Source organism: Python bivittatus, unplaced genomic scaffold, assembly GCF_059951505.1.
Source record: "Python bivittatus isolate LINGU-HERP-01145 unplaced genomic scaffold, Pbiv_v1 ctg000350_np1212, whole genome shotgun sequence".
NCBI classification, from domain to species: domain Eukaryota; kingdom Metazoa; phylum Chordata; class Lepidosauria; order Squamata; family Pythonidae; genus Python; species Python bivittatus.
In genome coordinates, this window is record NW_028277074.1 from 42,912,562 (window position 1) to 42,931,467 (window position 18,906).

At 35.4% G+C, this 18,906-nt stretch overlaps 1 protein-coding gene across 1 annotated transcript in view; it reads left to right on the top strand.

Moving 5' to 3' along the window:
* Nucleotides 1-18,906, top strand: part of TMEM131 (transmembrane protein 131) — an 87,278-nt gene that overhangs the window by 7,745 nt on the left and 60,627 nt on the right. The window contains exons 2-4 of the mRNA XM_088145015.1: nucleotides 600-661; nucleotides 5,514-5,554; nucleotides 16,202-16,270. Of these exons, the coding sequence (XP_088001141.1) occupies nucleotides 600-661; nucleotides 5,514-5,554; nucleotides 16,202-16,270 (172 nt within the window). The remainder of the gene's footprint in view (nucleotides 1-599; nucleotides 662-5,513; nucleotides 5,555-16,201; nucleotides 16,271-18,906) is intronic.

Below are 18,906 nucleotides of genomic sequence, written 5' to 3' on the forward strand. Positions count from 1 at the left end.
ATAAAATGCAATGGCTAGATTGCTGAGTAGACAAGCTGGACAGATAAGAATAATACCTATTTTGAAATTGCTGCATTGGTTGCCAGTAGTTTCCAGGCCTAAAAGAAAGTGCAGATTATTACCTTCAAATAACTCAAAGGTATTTCTGGTACAGCATCAAAATATATTGGGAAATGCCTTGGCAGGATTGAGCCTTCTTGTCTGATCCAGTCATTAAGAGAGGACGTATTGCAGGTCCCTCCTCTATATGATGTGCATGAGCAGGCAGCAGGCCTTCTCAGTGGCATCCCCCACTTTATGGAATACCCTCCTCCCAGTAGAACAGATGGCCCCAAATTTCCTGCATTTCATAAACAAGCAAAGGTAGTTTGTTCGAGCATGTGGTCAGCCCTTAGATTACATTATGGGCACTTATGAAGTTTACTGATGGTTTCTGATGATAGTGTTTTTAATTGTTTATAATTTCGTTTTTGTTTTGTCTTTTTTGTATTCTACCCACAACTGGTCAGGATTGGGTCAGGTTTTAAATATTGTAAAATAAATAGGTTTCAAGTTCACTTGAATGAAATGTTTTAACTTTTTCCCTCCTTTTCTTATAGCTTTTATCCAATCAGATAGCATAATAGAAGTCCTACGCTTTGATGAAGGAGGCTTATTACAGGTAAATATTTACTTTTAAATAGAATTATATATGTAGTAATATTCCTTTAAATAACCTGCTTTACTAGTTGCAATATTTTCTTTAATAAAGAAAAAAGTAATTGTGGAACAATTGTTCAAATTTGATTTCCTTCTTCTCTTCAAATGGTCTCTTGCAAGGCCCCTGTGTCAAATTATTTTGCCCATAAGTTGCTTTTGATATCTCAGCAAGTGTCTTCTTTGATGCTGAGATAAAATTTTAAGTAACTAGCTAGATTTTTGGCACAAAGGATTTCTGGGTGAATTGACTCATTTTTAATAAAATTGATTGACTTCAGTTAATCATTTGAAATTAACATGTAAAAAGACATATTTGAACAATTAATTAAAGTTCCCATTTTGAAATCCATGTTTTTTGAACATGTTGCTTTAACGACTGATGTATAATTATTTGCAATTAGATTCAACATTTATACAATCTAGAATAATAATTTAACATTTACTAGTTTACAGTTTTCAGTTTGTTTCTGTGAAAGGATATTGTGATGGGGGGAAGGGAGAGAAGAGGAGGCAAGTGAGGCTACCTGTGTTGTGAACATCATGCAGATAACACAGATTATGCACTTGCATCACTTTACATCGCAACACACATAGTGTAATTTTGCTGTTGTGTCTTCTACTGTACACCTATGAAAGTTATTAAGGATTGAGACAGTTATAGTTTTAAAAAACATTGTCTTTAACATAAACCTTTTAAATTGTATAGATTAATCTAAAATAAACATGCATGGGAAATGCTATTATAGGCATCTATAACTTTAAGCCAGAGATTATAGTGGGGAAGGTAACGCTCATCTACGAGAGGAAAAGTTTATGGTCTTCAGTAATGATGATATTTAGAAAAATGGAGGTAAGTAGACAGTAAAAAGAGTGCAAGATCATCTGTAGGACCTGAGTAGGTTCTGCTAACAGGACACCATTGTGGACTGGATCAGGATTAGTAAAAGCTCCTTTGAAGTGAGCTTGGTGACTATTTGGATAGTTCCATGTAGTTTTCATGGCAGCAGTAAGGAAGTAGTTTTGCCATTGAGTTCCAGGATCTGTTGTTGTCAGCTACCCCATGTGGATGACAGCTCTGGGTTATCTTGGTGATCTTCTATTCAAATACTAGTCAGGTCTGACCCTTGTAGCTTTGGGGAGGTCAGTTAAAATCAGCTAAATGAGGGTCAGTAAGCAGAGGCTGAATTTTAACTAGATGGCCACACAGGGTATATAATGTTTTTGTTTGGGAGTTAGGGAGGTTATCTTTGAACATGGTGCCATTCCTCCTCAACAGCCTTCAATCATGCAGGCGCTCCTAAGATCTGTTCCTAGATAATCTGTCCACAATGATTCACGCATTGGATAACTGAAGACAGAATTACTACAATTTGCTGTACGTAGAACTACCCTTGAGGTTGGCCCAGAAGCTTCAGCTGGTAAAAAAATACCACAGCTAGGGCAGTCTATTGCTTCTATTCTGGTCTGACTGCTAATTGACTTGTACTGATGTTCAAAGCCTATAGAGTTTGGATATATGACAAAATACCTTCCTCACATGTATATGCCCATCAGCTAAGATCTAATGTGAGTGCCCTATTGCAGGTTCCACATCTTTTGCTTTGTGACAACTTGGGAGTGTTCTCATAAGCCCTCCATTTGTGGAATTCCCTCCCTGTACCAGCTTAAGATATACTCGTTCAGTCTTTCAGATAAATTAATGACGTTTTGTTGGTCTGATATTACTGCTTCAATTTTTAGAATTGTTTAAAAAGGATTGAAACATTTTAAAAACAATTGTTACTGAGTTATCATATTTGTTTTAAAGAATTGTATGCTGATTAGGGATTGATAAAGTAAGATAGAGATTTTACATCTGTATGACTCCTGCATCTGTGATGACTCTGAGTTATAGTAGCAAATCCACAATAAAAAGTATTGCCATGTCATGTCAATGCCCAACTCCCATGTCAATGCCCAACTCCAGAATAATTTTATGTAAATATCTTTTTAATTCAGTTACAGTTCTGAATTGTGGTACAACCTATATGGCTTGTGTATTTTGGCTTATTACTCAACTAATCATGGTTAAAACAAACCATAGCAAGATGTGTGAAACTAGCTGATATTTGTTAGATTGTTTTCAGAGAGAATTATAAGTTTTAAAAGTTTGTATTTCAGATTTCATTTCAAATCATGTTATTATAAAAAGGTTTATTTGATTTCAGAATAGTTTAAAAATTAAAAATGATTTTTATTCATCTTGATTCATGAAAAGGAGATGACCCTTTTTAATATTTAATGAGCGCGTCTTTGGCAAGAGACTTTATATAGCTACATTATAGTTGTTCTTCATACAGCTTCTTCATTCTTCATGTTATTTTATTTATTTTATTTATCAAATATTCTGTTACCATCTTTCTTGGCTGTTCTTTTCCACCTTCTCTTTCAGGCTGCCAGCTATATCTTTTCTCCTGTCAGCAAATTGGCATATAAGATGGACGGGGAGGGACTTGAGTGAGTGTGAGGGAGGAAAAGGGAAAAATGTGTTTCACAGGTCTCACAGCATATTTGTAAGTTGTCATATGGTATGCAGAAATTATTCCTTGAATTTAAATTTCAATATTTTTATACCATAATGTGCCACTGTATATCAAGTAGTGCAAGCCTTAACAATAATACCGATTCAAACCAATTTAATTGCCAACATTGACTAAAGGGGCTACCTCCCTTATCTTTTTTTTCCTGCCCCTAATAATGCAAATCTTTATTAGGCATTAAAGATCTGCTGGATCCTTTGTTCACAGATAACATTTTCAGTTTGCATGTTACAGCTCTGTACTAAACATGATTTAAGTGCTGTGGGGATGTAGCCTTTGGTCAGTTATTATAGAATTTGTTTATTCATTATCTTCAGCGGACCTATACAATGTTTACTGAATTTAGTTATTCTTAATTTCTCAACTTTAATCAACAGTGATTCCATTCCCTTAAATACAGTAGAGTGAGAATGAGTCTATGACTGTTGGCACGTTATGTTCTTGATTGATTTCAGCATAAAGTATTTCCAAAAAAACAGCTGTGAAACAAGCACAGAAGATAGACAAATCAAATGTGTATTCATTTGTCACTTAATAGCATGCTAAGTAAATAAATGAATTTCTATATATAGGAACTTGAACAATGCCATTTCTCATGATAAATTTGAAGTACTGAATTATGTGGTGCTGGTGGTAGTGTTGTAAGAAAATCAATACACTGACTGGATTTGAATGTCATTTTGACAGTGTGATGTAAGGACTCAGCCATTGTGACTTATTAACCATAGTTTATGATGGTGCATAACTTGAAACATCAATATACACCCTCTTGTGCCCCTTCTAAAGCTGCTCCTGAATTGTAATTTTTATGTGATGGAACAGCAAAATTATTAAACACCACATTAATTCCAAGGGAAGGAGACTTTTTCCTGTAAAGTGTGACCTTTGAAAAAGGGCTGGTTGCCTTACATTCTCAGAATACAGGCAGATCTTGAAAGGGAAAGTGACTGTGAGTGAGGATTCTAGAAAAATTGATTGGGAATCTAATCATTGAGTTTCTTCTCTGTCCACAGCCTCTACACATTTTTCTTGAGTCTTCACTCTCACTGGAGCAAAAACAATTTCATTAGCTTCCCTCTTTTCTCCTGCTTATCTCTTACCCCTTTCAAGTAGTGGAGTCTTACGAAAAGGTTAAAAGTCACCACTGTACTTTAATATTGAAGATAAGTTCTGCCCCACCCAAGTAAAATGTTAACTCTTTTTATCATTCCTGACAAGTACTTCTCTCTTTCTCTGTCAATTACCTCATCTTTATTTCATTGGTTTTCTTTTCCCTCAATGCAGCTGTCCTTTATCATCTCTTTTTTCCCCTCGCCTCCCCCTTTTCTGCTAGGAGGAAGAAGGAAAGCTGCTCTAATCCCAGATCATTTTGGTTGCCCTTTATTTAATTATTTAATACATATTATATATTATAATGCTGTATTTTAGAAGAATAAAAAAATAAAAAAGATAAAATAGGTGTAAAAGAATATAAACAATAGTTAATATAGATAAAAAACAAATAAAACAGTAGAATAGAGTTGCTTTGTGTGAGATAGGCGGCTATATAAATGTGATGTATAAATAAATAACTATAAATAATATGGATGGATAGCTAACAAATCTAAAGCATCAATGGACTAATATATCATTAAAAGCTTATAATACTGTAAGACATTTCGTATCCATTTTCTAATCAAAACATATTAAACTTTAAAAGTGCTTGGTTAAAATAATTAAGTCATTATGAAAAAAAGGAAATAGCAAAACAATAAGTGATAAATATTGTATAAGCAAACTGTAAATTATATGTAGATCAAATGTCAAGTTAAAATATAAACTCTAAAACCGGAATTTTGGATGTGGCACAATTCCATGTATAAAGTTGTAGTCTATAGTTGTTCTCAACATATACTCCTATGACATCCCCCATATGTAGGGTGAACATTGTTATTTTTTCCCTACTTTCTCTTTCCCATTTTCTAGTAAAAATATTTTTATCCCAGCACTGCTGAGTTTGCTTAAAAGCTTTTGATGAGGGACTTTGTCAAAAGATTTTTGAAAGTCCAAATATGCAGTATTTATTGTTTGCCTACAAATTTATTGGTATCTGTGAATTTAAAATGTTTGTGAGATTAGACATTCTCTAGTTAATGGGATAGACAGCTGATAGTCAGATTCTAAATAATCTGAATATTTAGAAGTAATTTTTTAAAGGATTTGTTTTAAACCAAAGTTTTCCATTATTTTTTTTAGACTGAGACAGCTATTGGCCTCAATTCATATCAACAGAAAAGGTAAGTTGTTTACTATAATAGAATAGTTTAATTTAATTAAGCAGTTCTTTGAATATCTTTTTATAATTTTAAATATTTTGACACTGTTTGATAAAACCACCCCATTCTATCTGATTATCCCCTTTTCTAAATCTATTTATGGCAGTGATGCCTAAGAATGCCTTTTATAAGTTTTAAACTGATGTTTCTGGGCAGGGATAGTCTTAACATCATTTATATATGTTCTGGTAATCATTCACTTGAATTACTGCAATGCATAGTATGGTGGGGTACCCTTCAAGATAGTTTCTAAGGTTCAGTTCATCCAAAAGAATGTACTGTTTCAAAGTTTGTAATTGGACTTAGCCAACTTAATTATATCACACTAGTCCTTTGTTAGTTACATTTGCTATCAATCTATTTCCAGGGCCTAAGGTAGGATTTGGGGGCTGATTTTTAAAGGTCTGAATGGCTTAGAGCTAGGGATGTGCAGCTATTTGGATCTGAAGGAGAAAAGGTGCTTTAAAGGGGCTGTGAGCACACTCACTGCACCTGTCAGCTCCCTCTTAAAGAATATCTGCCTTTTTCCAGGTCTCACTATAGCCACATAGTCCCAGGAAAATACATATTTGAATTAAGGAATTGAGAACAGGGTACAGTATTACACTGTGCAATGTTTCCTAAACTCAAGTGCATATTTTCTTGGGACCACAGAAAGTATAAAATTAATTATGTTTTATTAGCAGTTGAAAATTTACCTCATAGCAAGCAAAGGTTTTGTTTTTTAAAGTTATGTGTTCTATGTGACTTGTTAAACTAGCCAAAGATCAAGATGCAAAGAAAAAATAAAAGTAACAAATTATAATTAAATTACTTCAGATTAAATATGGCACAGTACTTTACTACACACACATTCCCTTAATAGCCAATGATTCAAGAAGGATTTTGAAGCTCTTAGGGCAAAGAATCATGAGTTTGTGTAAGTACACTGTATCTACCTGCATGGAATGTAGGTAACATTAGGCTGGTTTGCAAGGTAGTCTCCAGGTTAGAGATCCTAGTCTGTATAGAATGCTGTAAATATATACTTTGCATAGACTACTCTGAGTATGCTTCAGGTAGAACTGAGTTTTACTTATGCCTGTGATATAGTGGCCAAAATGTGCCAAAACTGAACCAGTACTACAGTGGGGAATAGTCACACAGAGAGTGTGACTGGAGAATTGTTAAAATATGGCTATAGTCTGCTTATGGAGTGGCTATGCAACTTGTTTAACATTTGTATGAATATTGCATTTATGCCTGACAATTGGAAGAATGCCATTATTGTTTCCCTACACAAACAAATAGCAAGAGTAAATGCAAAAATTACAGGGAAATTACTTTATTAAATGTGCTTGGAAAGGAGCTTAGCAGAATTCTTATTATACATAAATGGTGCATTTACTACACAATGGGATTGAATTAATAGAATATTTGGCTCACATAAAGGAAGAGCTCATGAACAAGGTTTAATAGTGGCAATAAGCAATATAGGAAAGAAGTTTTAGCAAGTGAAACTAAATGCATGATTATCTTTCCCCAATTCATGTAATTAAATGAGGAAGTAGTGAATAATAGTGACAATGGTCCTTACCAAATTTGAGTGCAAACAGAAGTGGTTGAATCCCTTGCCTGCAGTCACCTCCCACATTAAGTACTTAGGTCAACCACTCATAACAGACTTATTTTCCCCTCATAACGGCTTAGATCAAATATAACCTCAGATAATGAGATAGATGGGTCTAACCTATTGGCAGAATGGAGTATGTGTCTCTAGAACTTGTATTTTCCAAAGCTGTTTAGGCGCAATCTACAGCAAATTAATGAATTTGTGTACCATTGTAGAAGGGTTTCCTAAAGCTGGAGAAATGTATAGAGAAATATTGAGATGTACAAATGTTGTTAGGAAGGTAATGGGTAGTAGCAGTTAGTTGCTTGTTGAAAGGTGCAAACATAGTGAAAAGTGTGGTTCTGCTCACCTTGTTATATAGAAATGAGGGTATATCAGAAGAAATTCAGTAACTTGAATCTTGTAGGAATGTATTATGTAAGATGTGTAAGCAGGGATGGGGACAAGAATGAATGGGTGATTAATGGGTACAATTAAGTAATGTAACAACAACATAATATTCATAATTGCATACAAAAATGTGTAATCAGTACAAAGTCTATTAGGGTAGTTTGTTCATATAGAGAGAATGAATGCAAAACAAATATATGAAGGAAGACCAAATGGGTTACAAGGAAAGACCGAAAGTGTTGTACATGATTGGAGTTACCAGAATTTTCAAAAAGAGAGAAGTAAGAAGTTTGAAGAGCAAAGGGATTATATGAATTGAAGTATCAACATGGTTAGAAGCATGGACGGTTTGAAAGGATAGAAAAGTATGACAAGGTAAAATGAAAAGTGTTGTAGAAAACCAGATTTTCCCCCCTTCTTTTTTCTTATCTGATCTCTTTTTCTGTTTACTGTTACTCCTTTTCTACCATTTGCATAACATACTTACATCAACAGAGAACAACATGATGGATATGTGTCTGTATTAAGATACATGCACCCTTTGCTGAATCATCTGATGTTAATAATTGGACAACTCTTAATAAATATTCTGAACCACAGATTCCAAACATGACAGGATGTTCTTGAGAAATTTTAACAGGCACTGTGGACATTTTAAATATATTAATCTGTCACATCTTCTGTTTTGGGGGTTTCACAGATACACAGTCATAAGAAATCTGATAATATATCCCATAATGTTTTATAGCTGTAAGGTTATAAAAGCTTGTCTGTGCTGTAAAAAAAAAAAAATCAGATCAACAAAATACAAGACTTTCAAATAGCAAAAAATTGTACATTGTGTACAAATTTGTATAAATTGTGGTTAAAATAATTTACCAGTCCACTAAAATATTTTAATGAAATAGCTATTTCTGAAGCTTATATTTAAAAAGTTGAACAAAAACTAGAACCACAAAAAATAAAGTCTAAATAAAGTCTCTAACAGGCATACAGGTGCTTGCTAGTTTCACTTCCTGTTTATTTTTGAAATGCCAGACTTGCAATTTTCAAAAAGGCATATGAACAGTTACAATAAAAAATAAAAAAATGTTCACATACTTGATGCTATGAGGGCCTAATACCCCCCTCTTTTGCATCAAATGATTTTTTAAAAACAGTATATATCTTCAGTTACGTCCACTTCATAATTTCTAAGCATAAAAGTGTAAGTAAAATCAGATCACTGAATGTTTAGAACTATTTTTATGCAAATTAATACTTAATGGATTTGGAGGGCAATACTTGATCTAGATGTTAAATATATTAAGATTTTATAGTTGCATTCCTTTTACTGTCATACCAGGGAGTACAGTGGACTCAGTGGAGCTTACTTCTGAATACTGAGTGTTGCACTGCAGTTTAGTATAATATTTGTTTATTTAATTTATATGACTGCCCATTTCAACAAGTGACTCTGGGTGGAAACAACAATTAAAAAAACCCAGCACCCCCCCAATATACAAAATAAATAGACAATTGGTAGCTGAGATAAAAACAACAGCACCAAAAACCAACCATCAATATAAATACAATACAGATGTTTCAGTAAAACTAATTCAGAGGCTCCAACAGACACTCCAACTCCTGTTATATCTTACATAATATAAGATGTAATTTAGTAGGGCTATGCAAACCATTTGGAAGGGCTCCTCACTCAAGTATTTCAAGGTAGCCATATCTTCCCAAGTGATCTGTATAACTACTTTGACAGTTTTACAAGGTTCTCATGTACATGCATATTACAGAAGTGTCTTCTATATACGTTAATATGCAAAACACTAATTTGTATGGTTTGCACAGGCCTGGGATTTAGACTTTAACATTCTTACATTTTGAACTCCACCTGCTTTCAGATACAATTAGAATAAGGGCGAAGAAAAAGTGAGACATGTATATTTCATAGCACTAATCCCCTTGATGAGGGGGTTTCAAAGTTTCTAGGTCAGAGTCCTTTTGAGAGAACTGATCATGACTGCAAGATGGCAGTGCAAGAAAGGAGCCAGTCACAAAATGGTACTAGATAAACATTTTGTATGGTCAGCAGACAATTACTGATACTATTTTATATTGGTACACAATCTATTTTTTGAAATTACTAAATTTTTCACTGCAGTGATTTCCTTATGGCAAAAGTTTCCATAGTTCCATTTTCTTTTAAGTTAATTGACAACATTGACTGTGGAGGTATCATTTCTCAGCTTTTTTAGTTCAGGCATACTTTACTTATTATTGCATCTTTATCCCACTGCAATAAAAATGACTCTCAGTAGTTTGGTGATCTAGTGAAGTTATTATTTTATATTCTGCCTCCCAAACATGCTTCTCAATATTATACCCATATTTTTTCCTATCTGTGTTTGCATTATACATGGTCTTTTCAAATACCAGTTCTTTCCAGCTTTTCTTCCTTTTATATCTGGTGAGGGGAATACAATCATAATAGATTACTGCCATCTTAACATCGCATCCTCCAGCTTTTGCTTGCCATTTCAAGGAGGGCCTAGGCAGACATAACTGGGAGAGATTCAAAATTGTTCTACCAGGTGTCCAGGGTAGAAGCTGAGTAGGCTTTTTTTTTTAATAATTTTTTAATTGAGATTTTAAAGATACATATTTAAAAGTAAGAAATAGAAAAGAAAATTTGAAATACAAAATATAAAGAAAAGGAAAAGAAAAAGTGAAGTAAAGTAAAAGAAGAAAAGGTATGAAAAATAGATAACTTCCAATCTATCTCTGGTCTTAGAAATAGTAAGGTTATCATAAGTGCTAGTTTTTAATACATTAAATAAGAATAATTCTTTGTCTGAATATATCCCATTACATTTATAATCTAATCTTCAAATCCCCATGTAAGCTTCACTCCACCTGCATTTTGCAAATAGTCCATCAATAGTTTCGATTCTTTAAGGTAGTAATTGTTTGAGTTTTCTTATAATAGGCAAGTCAGTTTTCTGCCATGTCCATTGGTTTTAACAACCATTCTTGTATTGTTGGTAGTGTCTGGGTTTTCCAAAATTTTGCATAAAGAAGTCTTGCTCCGGTAATCATGTATTGAGTAATTCTAATAAGATGTTTTCCTATTTGAAAGTCCATTATCCCCAACAGGAATAATTCTGGTTTAAATGGTATCTGTATTTGTAGTATGCTCTGCATCAACATTTGTATTTGAATCCAAAATTTCTTTGCAATTTTGCATGTCCACCACATATGGTAGAATGACCCCTCTTGTTGATTACATTTCCAACAAATGTTGGAAATTGTCCCATACATCTTTGATAGTCTTTGGGGTGTCATATACCATCAACATATCATTTTATAGAAATTTTCTTTCAAGGTATAACATAGAGTAAATTTTAATCCTTTAGACCACATATTTTCCCATTGCTGCATATGTATATTATGACCAATATTTTTTTGCTGAGTAGGCTTTTTTAAATCTGTGAACAAGTCCTGCATGCCTATTTTTCTATTCACCATTTAATATTCAGTGGCATTAGTTCAATCTAGGTTCATCAGGGCAATTTAGGCTTGCTTTGTTAGAATACAAGACCCCTTGCAGTCTTTTCCTCTGTAACAGGAATACATAATCTGCAGATCTGAAATCATATGCAACTCTTCAAGCGCTTCATGCACATCCCTCCAAAAGCTGCCATTCTGATGTTTAGATTTTATTTTTGCCTTGGCCCTTACCACTATTTAATAGTATCTAGTGTTCTGCTACAGCTGTGGCTCTTGGCCTTAAAAGTGTTACTTACCCTTCTCTCATGAATCTTGTGCTTCTCAAATGAAGTGGGGTTGTTCCGGAAGCATTTCTGTTTCAAAGAAACAGAGCTAATAAGCAAGAATCTCTTTCCAGTTGAAACAGAGGAAAACGCTTGAGATTATTAGTTATCTATTTAATGCATTTATTTGATAGACTTATATCCCATTTTTCCCAAAAGCTCAAAGTGGCAAATATAAAACTTCCTTTCCTGATTTTTCACAAAATAGTTATTTTGTAAGGTAAGTAGTTTTAAAGGATAGTGACTTGGCCCAGTAAGCTTCAATTGCTAAAGGTGGACTTGAATTTGAATCTCCTTAGATTTGGTTAAAACCAAAGAACTAACAACCCCTCCAGACTGTCTCTTCTAATCACTGCTCAGCTGAACGATGTGCAAGCTAATCTTTATCTGATTTGGATCTATGGTCTGCTGGAATTGTTAGCACTCCTCCAAGTGCTTGTTAATCAAGGCAAATACATGTAGAAGAACTTGAGGATGGGGGGGAGGGAAATGGAGAGATCAATTTATTGGGTGTTGAATTGCACAGAAAGCCAAGCTAGAGGATTCTCTCTTAAATGCATATTTAACGACTAAGTTAATTGCTGGATTTACCCACGATAAATCCTAGCTGTTTGAATATTTGTATTACTTTGGTCTTCAGAAATCACAGTTGTTTAACGTTTACAATCCAGATTAATATCAGGATTGGCTCTAATTTTCCCTGATTCTGTCATACCTGGCTACTATATGTGCCCTTTCTACCATTAATTTCCAGAACATTGCTCAGCCTTAGATAGCATCTTAGATTCACTCTAAATCCTAACACTTTGGTCTTGTTCATCTGCAACTGATTTCCCTTAAAGAGTGACTACCTTTACTATTTCTCTCACAGCACATAAAGCAGTTTTGCTTTCATGTTCAGGAATCTGATGCAAGCTGGTGTAATCTGCAGGTGGCTGCTCATGGAAAATGCTGAGTCACCTAGATCCATCTAGGCTATGGGTGGGAAATCTGTTTTTTTGAAGCCAGAGGCTGAACTTTGTTTTATTTCATTTTGGTGGCCAGTGAGTGCAGAGTTGGAGCAGTGTTATAATATTAATTGGGGTGGGGGAAGGATTGTTAAAGAATTATTGGCCTAATATGTTCTTTTTAAAAGGTATGCTTTAAGATCTTCATTTTAAATTATCTTACTCTTTTCTATTGTTATTTATATACAATAAATAAATTGAAGTGGCACCTTCTAACCTAATTTTTGCTGATTTCAGAAAAGTTAAGCAGGCTTAGAACTGATTATAAATGGATGGGAGACCACTAGCAAATCCCAGGGCTGCAAGCCTAAAGGGAGTCTTTAAAAAATCCCAGAAAAAGGCAGTAACAAACTACTTTTGTATAGCTGCCAAGGAAGCTACATAATTGTGCCCTTGTAGTTCTGATAAATTGAGTCCAACTTAAAGAAATCTTAATTAAAAAAAAAAAGAATTAAAACTCTTTGTGATCTCCCATCTCAAATTTTCTGATGAATTCTAATGTAGACTCATATTTTTGTCTTTCAAGAAAAAAAAAGGTTTTCAATTTTACAATAAGAATAATAAAATAATGGGAAAATATAACTTAAAATATAGTAGAGATGTCAAGAAGAGAGGGTATGGACTTCTTAGATTTTTTCCGGGAGAAAATGCCATAACCACGATACACTTTGAAGATGCCTTGTCCCTTATATCTGCCAATCTTTTTTAAACAAACAATCTTAGATGTTCAATATAGGCATATACAATTATTCATATGTTAGGTTATTTGGGTTTTGTAGATCAATTATAACCTGCTTTAACTATTTTCAAAACAATTTTCATGCTTGCATATAACTAATGATCCTTATTTTACAGCCAAATCAGTAAACCATTTGAACTTGGTAAAAAACATACCTGCTCACTTATATAATCCATGAATCATGCGCAGGAATGAATAGTTTCTTGGTGGCCACTAAAGTGATTCAGAGCCATATGTAGCCCTGAGGATATAAATTGCCAATCACAGATCTAGAAACAGTACTTGATCTCAGAAACTCCAAATTGCATAACTGGGATCTTTGGAAGACAGCAGTTTCATCACTGCCTCAGTAAGGCAGACTTTCACACCCCCAAATTGGGAGGCTACCATATCACCCTTTTACTTTATGCAGATGATGCTGCGGTTCTTTCTTGACCACTAGTGGGTTTGAGAAGGGTGCTGAGGGAGCTGGCAGAATACTGTAGGCAAGACTACCTTGTCATCAGTTATCAAAAAACTAAGGTCTTATCTTTTGCCAAGAGGCCCAGGTTGTGCTCATGGCACATAGATGGGTACCAAATTGACAGGTTACTAGCTTTAAATATTTGAGAGTGGTATTACATGCCTCTGGCTCTACAAAGGCCCATATTTAGTATGCAAGCACAATAGCACAGAAATTGTGATGGACTGGAATGGAGGAAGGGGGGGGGAATGGTCCTCTCGTCTCCAGAGCAACGCTCTGGAGATAAGCAGAGGAAGCTGGCGCATCCCTAAACATTCCAGAAGATAGTGAATAGCTGTGCCTGGGAACTAGTGGTCAGTCTGAGATTTCTGTAAACAGGCGCTGGCTAATAAACCTTGCTGATTGAACCTGCATGGTCTCCAGGAGTTCTTTGGGCTAGGCCTGACAGAAATCCTCAGATGCCCTGAAGTTTCTGCACTGGGGGAGGAGGGTATTTCATAGCACCTGTAAAAAAACTCTTTCAGGCAAAATCAGTGGCAGAATTATTCTATGGGACCTAGGCAGGCTCTGCCTCCCCCTGTTTTGCCCTTCTGAAACAAGTGCAGTCTCTTAGAGCAGCTTTACAACTCCCTTGATATGTCCCAAATGCTATCCTTTGGTTGGAGATAGGCATGAGTACAGTGGAGGCAAGGGTGTGCCTTGTGTCCCTAAATCTGTGGTTGAAATTAGAATATAACCCTAGAGGATTGCTCCCCCCTCCCCCAGCAGTCATCCGGAACTCCTGTCAATCTTCCTGGATCAAGATAATCCAACTGAAATTTCTCCCTCTGGATTTCTCCCCTAGTGATGGGTCATGACAGGGCTTAAGCTAGCTGTTAAACAAAGAATCCTTGACATAGAATGTCAGGAAGATTGGGAAGGTACCAGGTTTTTTAGCTTTGGAGTGGCTCAAATATTTAGTGGCTCTCACAGGATACTTTTCACAATTAGAAACACCAAGCCACTGTAAAACTTTTATATTGGTCAGGTGCCGAGCCCTACCCTCTGCTGTACTGAAGGGCAAGTATAAAAAGTGCCTAGTGGTTCATGGCTTTGTCCCTGTGACACAAGAGAGGTAGAAGCCTGGGAACATGCCATCCCCTGTTGCCCATTCTGTAGAGATAAAAGTGCTAGGGTTATTCTTCCCTTGAGTGGCAGGTATCCTGATGGACCAGATTCAGTCTATGCCCAATTTCTATTAAAGGGTAATCATCCCTGCAGCACGGCTATTTTAATTTTGACCCGATGGACAAATTGAATCTATTGTTTTTACTGCTCTTACTGCTTTTATTCTCTTATCTGTACTGGTCTAAGACCATAATAAAGATATACATATGTGCAGTTTCATCAATAAAGATAGCTCCATTCCTGACATATAATCCTACATCTCTATCAGAACTGTCCCCAAATAAGCATTCAGTTTTTACCACATCACTTTAAATAAGAATTACATCTAGTCTTAATTAAGCTTATATTATATTGAATATTGCAGCTTTTGTCATGAATGTCTTGCTGGAAATTGTCAGTAAATAGCTAGTATAATAAGACTTGCACTGTTGTGATACTTAAGCCAAATTCCCTCACAGTTCTTTTCCCACTCATTTCATGTGAACATTAAAAGAGTGTAGGAAATTATGAATGGAACCATTTCACCTCAAACAGCAAATATCATTGGGTAGCACTATAGTGTCTCAGCTTTACCTTCATGGGCATTCCTACAGATTCCAGGAGAGATTTAACATCCCTAAATACTTCTGTGGCAAGATGACTGAGTAGGATATCATAGTTAATAATAGCCACTGAGAGAACTCTGTTCCTCTTGTGTCTTGTAATTAGAAATCTAACAGAACAACCAAGGTTGTTTCTGTCTCCAAATCAGGGTATCAGCTAAAATGAAATTGATCTGAAGAATCTTTGTCATCCAAAACTATCTGAGTTCAGATGTAACCAATCCTTTTCCCAAAATGATAGGAAAGATTTCATTTTCTTTTAGTGAAAACACTGAGTACCTCAGAGGCTCACATAGCTTCATATTTCATTATAGGTGACATCTTAAGTTATTTTTATTATTTATTCTGTATACTGCATTGTGTGCGTTCATGCAGTCTGGTGTATAAATGAGTAATAAAAATAATTGATAAATAGAATTTTTGAAAAATTATCTTTGCACAATGTGCATTTTTGTTTTCTATTATTTTAAAAAAAACTAGTGCAGAAATGAGTGAGTAAATAAATTCTTGGTAATGCTTACATGAAGTTTCTTGCTTGATACCAAGACAGCTCTTTACTGCATCATATGCATCTTGTCTCAACCAGACTTCTGAATGCAAATTGTCTTAAAGTGTTCTGTATGATCTAGGTCACTGCTTGTATGTGTAGGAAAAAAATATATGTGTTCTTATATAAAACAATGACTTAATTCTAAAAGTAGAATTTCTAATGTTGTTTAAAATTAGTTTATAAGATTTTAGATATGTATCTGAGCATGAGTTAAAACTGAGTGTCTTTTCCTTTCTTTTCTTTTCTTGTAACAGTGTATCTATGTACCGAGGAAATTGCAGACCTATTCGGTTTGAACCACCAATGCTGGATTTTCACGAACAGTAAGTTAGAAGGTTTTAGTTAATATACTGAATAATGCCCTCAGAAAGAACATATACAGGCAGTCACCAAGTTCTACAAGGATTCTATTCCAGAAACTATTGGGTAAGCTGATTTTCACTACATCAAGTTGCACATTGTGTGTATGAGCAAAACAACAGTTGCCATTTTTGCATCCCTTGAATAAAAAAGGCCTTAAATCAGGAGTTGTATAAGAGTACAGTGGTTAAGGTGCTGGACTAGAAACCAGGATACCATGCTATCTAGTCCTTCCTTCGGCATGAAGGCCAATTGGGTGACTTTGGGCCAGCCTAACCCACCATACAAGGTTGTTGTTGTGGGGAAAATAGGTGGAGGAAGCATTATGTGCACCATTTTGAGTTGCATAAAATAAAAGATTATAAATCAAGTAGTAGCAGGAGTAGTGATGTTAAAAAGACAAAAGTGATAATAACATGTCGTTAGATATCCAGGATTGCTGTTTAGCACTACAGATGATATGTACATTTGAATCCTATTCAGTTTGGTAAAGTATAATTTAATATAACAGATTTAAGTGAATGGCTTATTTATTTGTTTGTTAGATTTATATTCCATCTTTTTTCCAGGAATGCAGTGTGGCTTATATGGAGATATCTCTTCATATTACCACCACAACAACCTGCAAGCTACATTAGATGGAGAGTGACTAGTCCTTTTGAAAACTTTTGCACAGCTCCAGTACCAATACTATCTGTAGTGAATATGTTTGTATTTGGCAACCTGCCTGAAAAAGAAATTAGAATACAGAGGAATTACAACATTACTGTATATTACAATCTGTGAGCTCTAAGTTTGTGATAGAGGATTTAAAATCAGAAGTAAACTTTCTTAGTAGTCAGGCAGGAAGAGGTCTTCATTTCATTTCCAGCTGATTACTCCAGAGTAAAGTGACTGTCCCAGGTGAATCAGTTACAAAAGCCCAGCATCAGTATCATCCATTAGTGTTTGTTTGTTTGTTTGTTTGTTTGTGTGGAGGCTACCAGTGCTCCAGAGGGTGAGGGGAAATCTTAGTTTTAAGTCATTATCTAATGGCAGGCTGGGGAAATCCAACACACAAGAAATGTCTCTGCCCAGCATAGCGCTACATTCTGTAGACTAGTGTACTCACAGTTTAATTAGATTAACAGCTATAAACTAAACATTCCTTGAGTCAAGCTTAATTTCTTTAGACAATACAGACATGTCTTCCAGGATGGTTTTAAGAGTTTCCAATCTAACTTACAGCTTTGAAACTCCTGGTGATTTCACATCCAACTATTAACCAGCTCTTACCCTGCTTAGTTTTTTCAAGATCAACCAAGGTTAGGTTGTCCTGCTACCTGCTGGGAAACATAACCAGTTCATTTTCTTAAAATATGTAAATAAGGTCTTAATGGAATGGATATTTTGGAGAAGTGAATTATAAAATTATAATTAATTTTAAGGGGAAGGAAGATAGAAGAGGGATTCTTACTTAACCACTCTGTACACTGCTTAATTAATTAAAATACATAATATTAATTATACAGTATTGGATTGGAAGTAGATTGTCTGAACATACAATCACTAGCGAATCTCAGCCTCCAAATCTGTCTCTGTTCTTGTGCATGTGTCTCTCTCTACAAAGCAGCAGTATAAAACAATACTGTTGTAGAACATTTGAATAAGTTGGCTGGTGTGGGTCTTCCGGGCTGTGTGGCCGTGTTCTGGAAGTTTTGTTTCCTAATGTTTCGCCAGCACCTGTGACCGGCATCTTCAGAGTGCAGGAGCACAGACAGGAGCAGTTCTCTCTGTGCCCAGAGAACTGCTCCTGTCTGTGCTCCTGCACTCTGCACTCTGAAGATGCCGGTCACAGGTGCTGGCGAAACGTTAGGAAACAAAACTTCCAGAACACGGCCACACAGCCCGGAAGACCCACACCAGTCATCGTATGCCGGCCGTGAAAGCCTTCGACAATACATTTGAATAAGTCCTCATCCATACTTTCCTATGTCCCTGCAACTACTTCAGTCAGTGGCAGCTAGAATGGAAACTGCAATCTGTGTTTTTGGCAATGAACTTCAAGTCTCCAAGCTTAGAGGAATTAAAAAAAGAAAGAAAACAAGGCAATCATGGGATGTCAGGACACTTGAGACTTGGAAGCAAATGCCCTATTGTGATGCAAACTTGTTGGAGTGGCTGTACCAAGCAAGGGACTTTTTGCATATCCCTCTAGTAGAATAAATTAGTACAGCTCTGTGGATGGTGTTATTTTAGACTATAGGTTAAGTACACACTATGTTTATTAAAGCTAGGATGTAATTCTGCTAGTAATATAAACCAGGTTTTGGTACCTGGCCTTTAATGCAAAATGTCCACAGCTTAAATATCAGATGTAATGATAACTAGGAAATTTTACATTTCAATACTTTGGCATGGCAATAACATGCTTATCCTAATACACATAGTCCTCACTTACCGACCACTCATTCAGCAATCGTTCAAAGTTACGACGGTGCTGAAAAATTAGACTTACAACTGGTCCTCAAAGTTGCAGCCATCGTAGCATCCCTGCGGTCATGAGATTGCAATTCAGGCTCTTGGCAATCGGTTCATATTTACGACAGTCAAGTGTCCC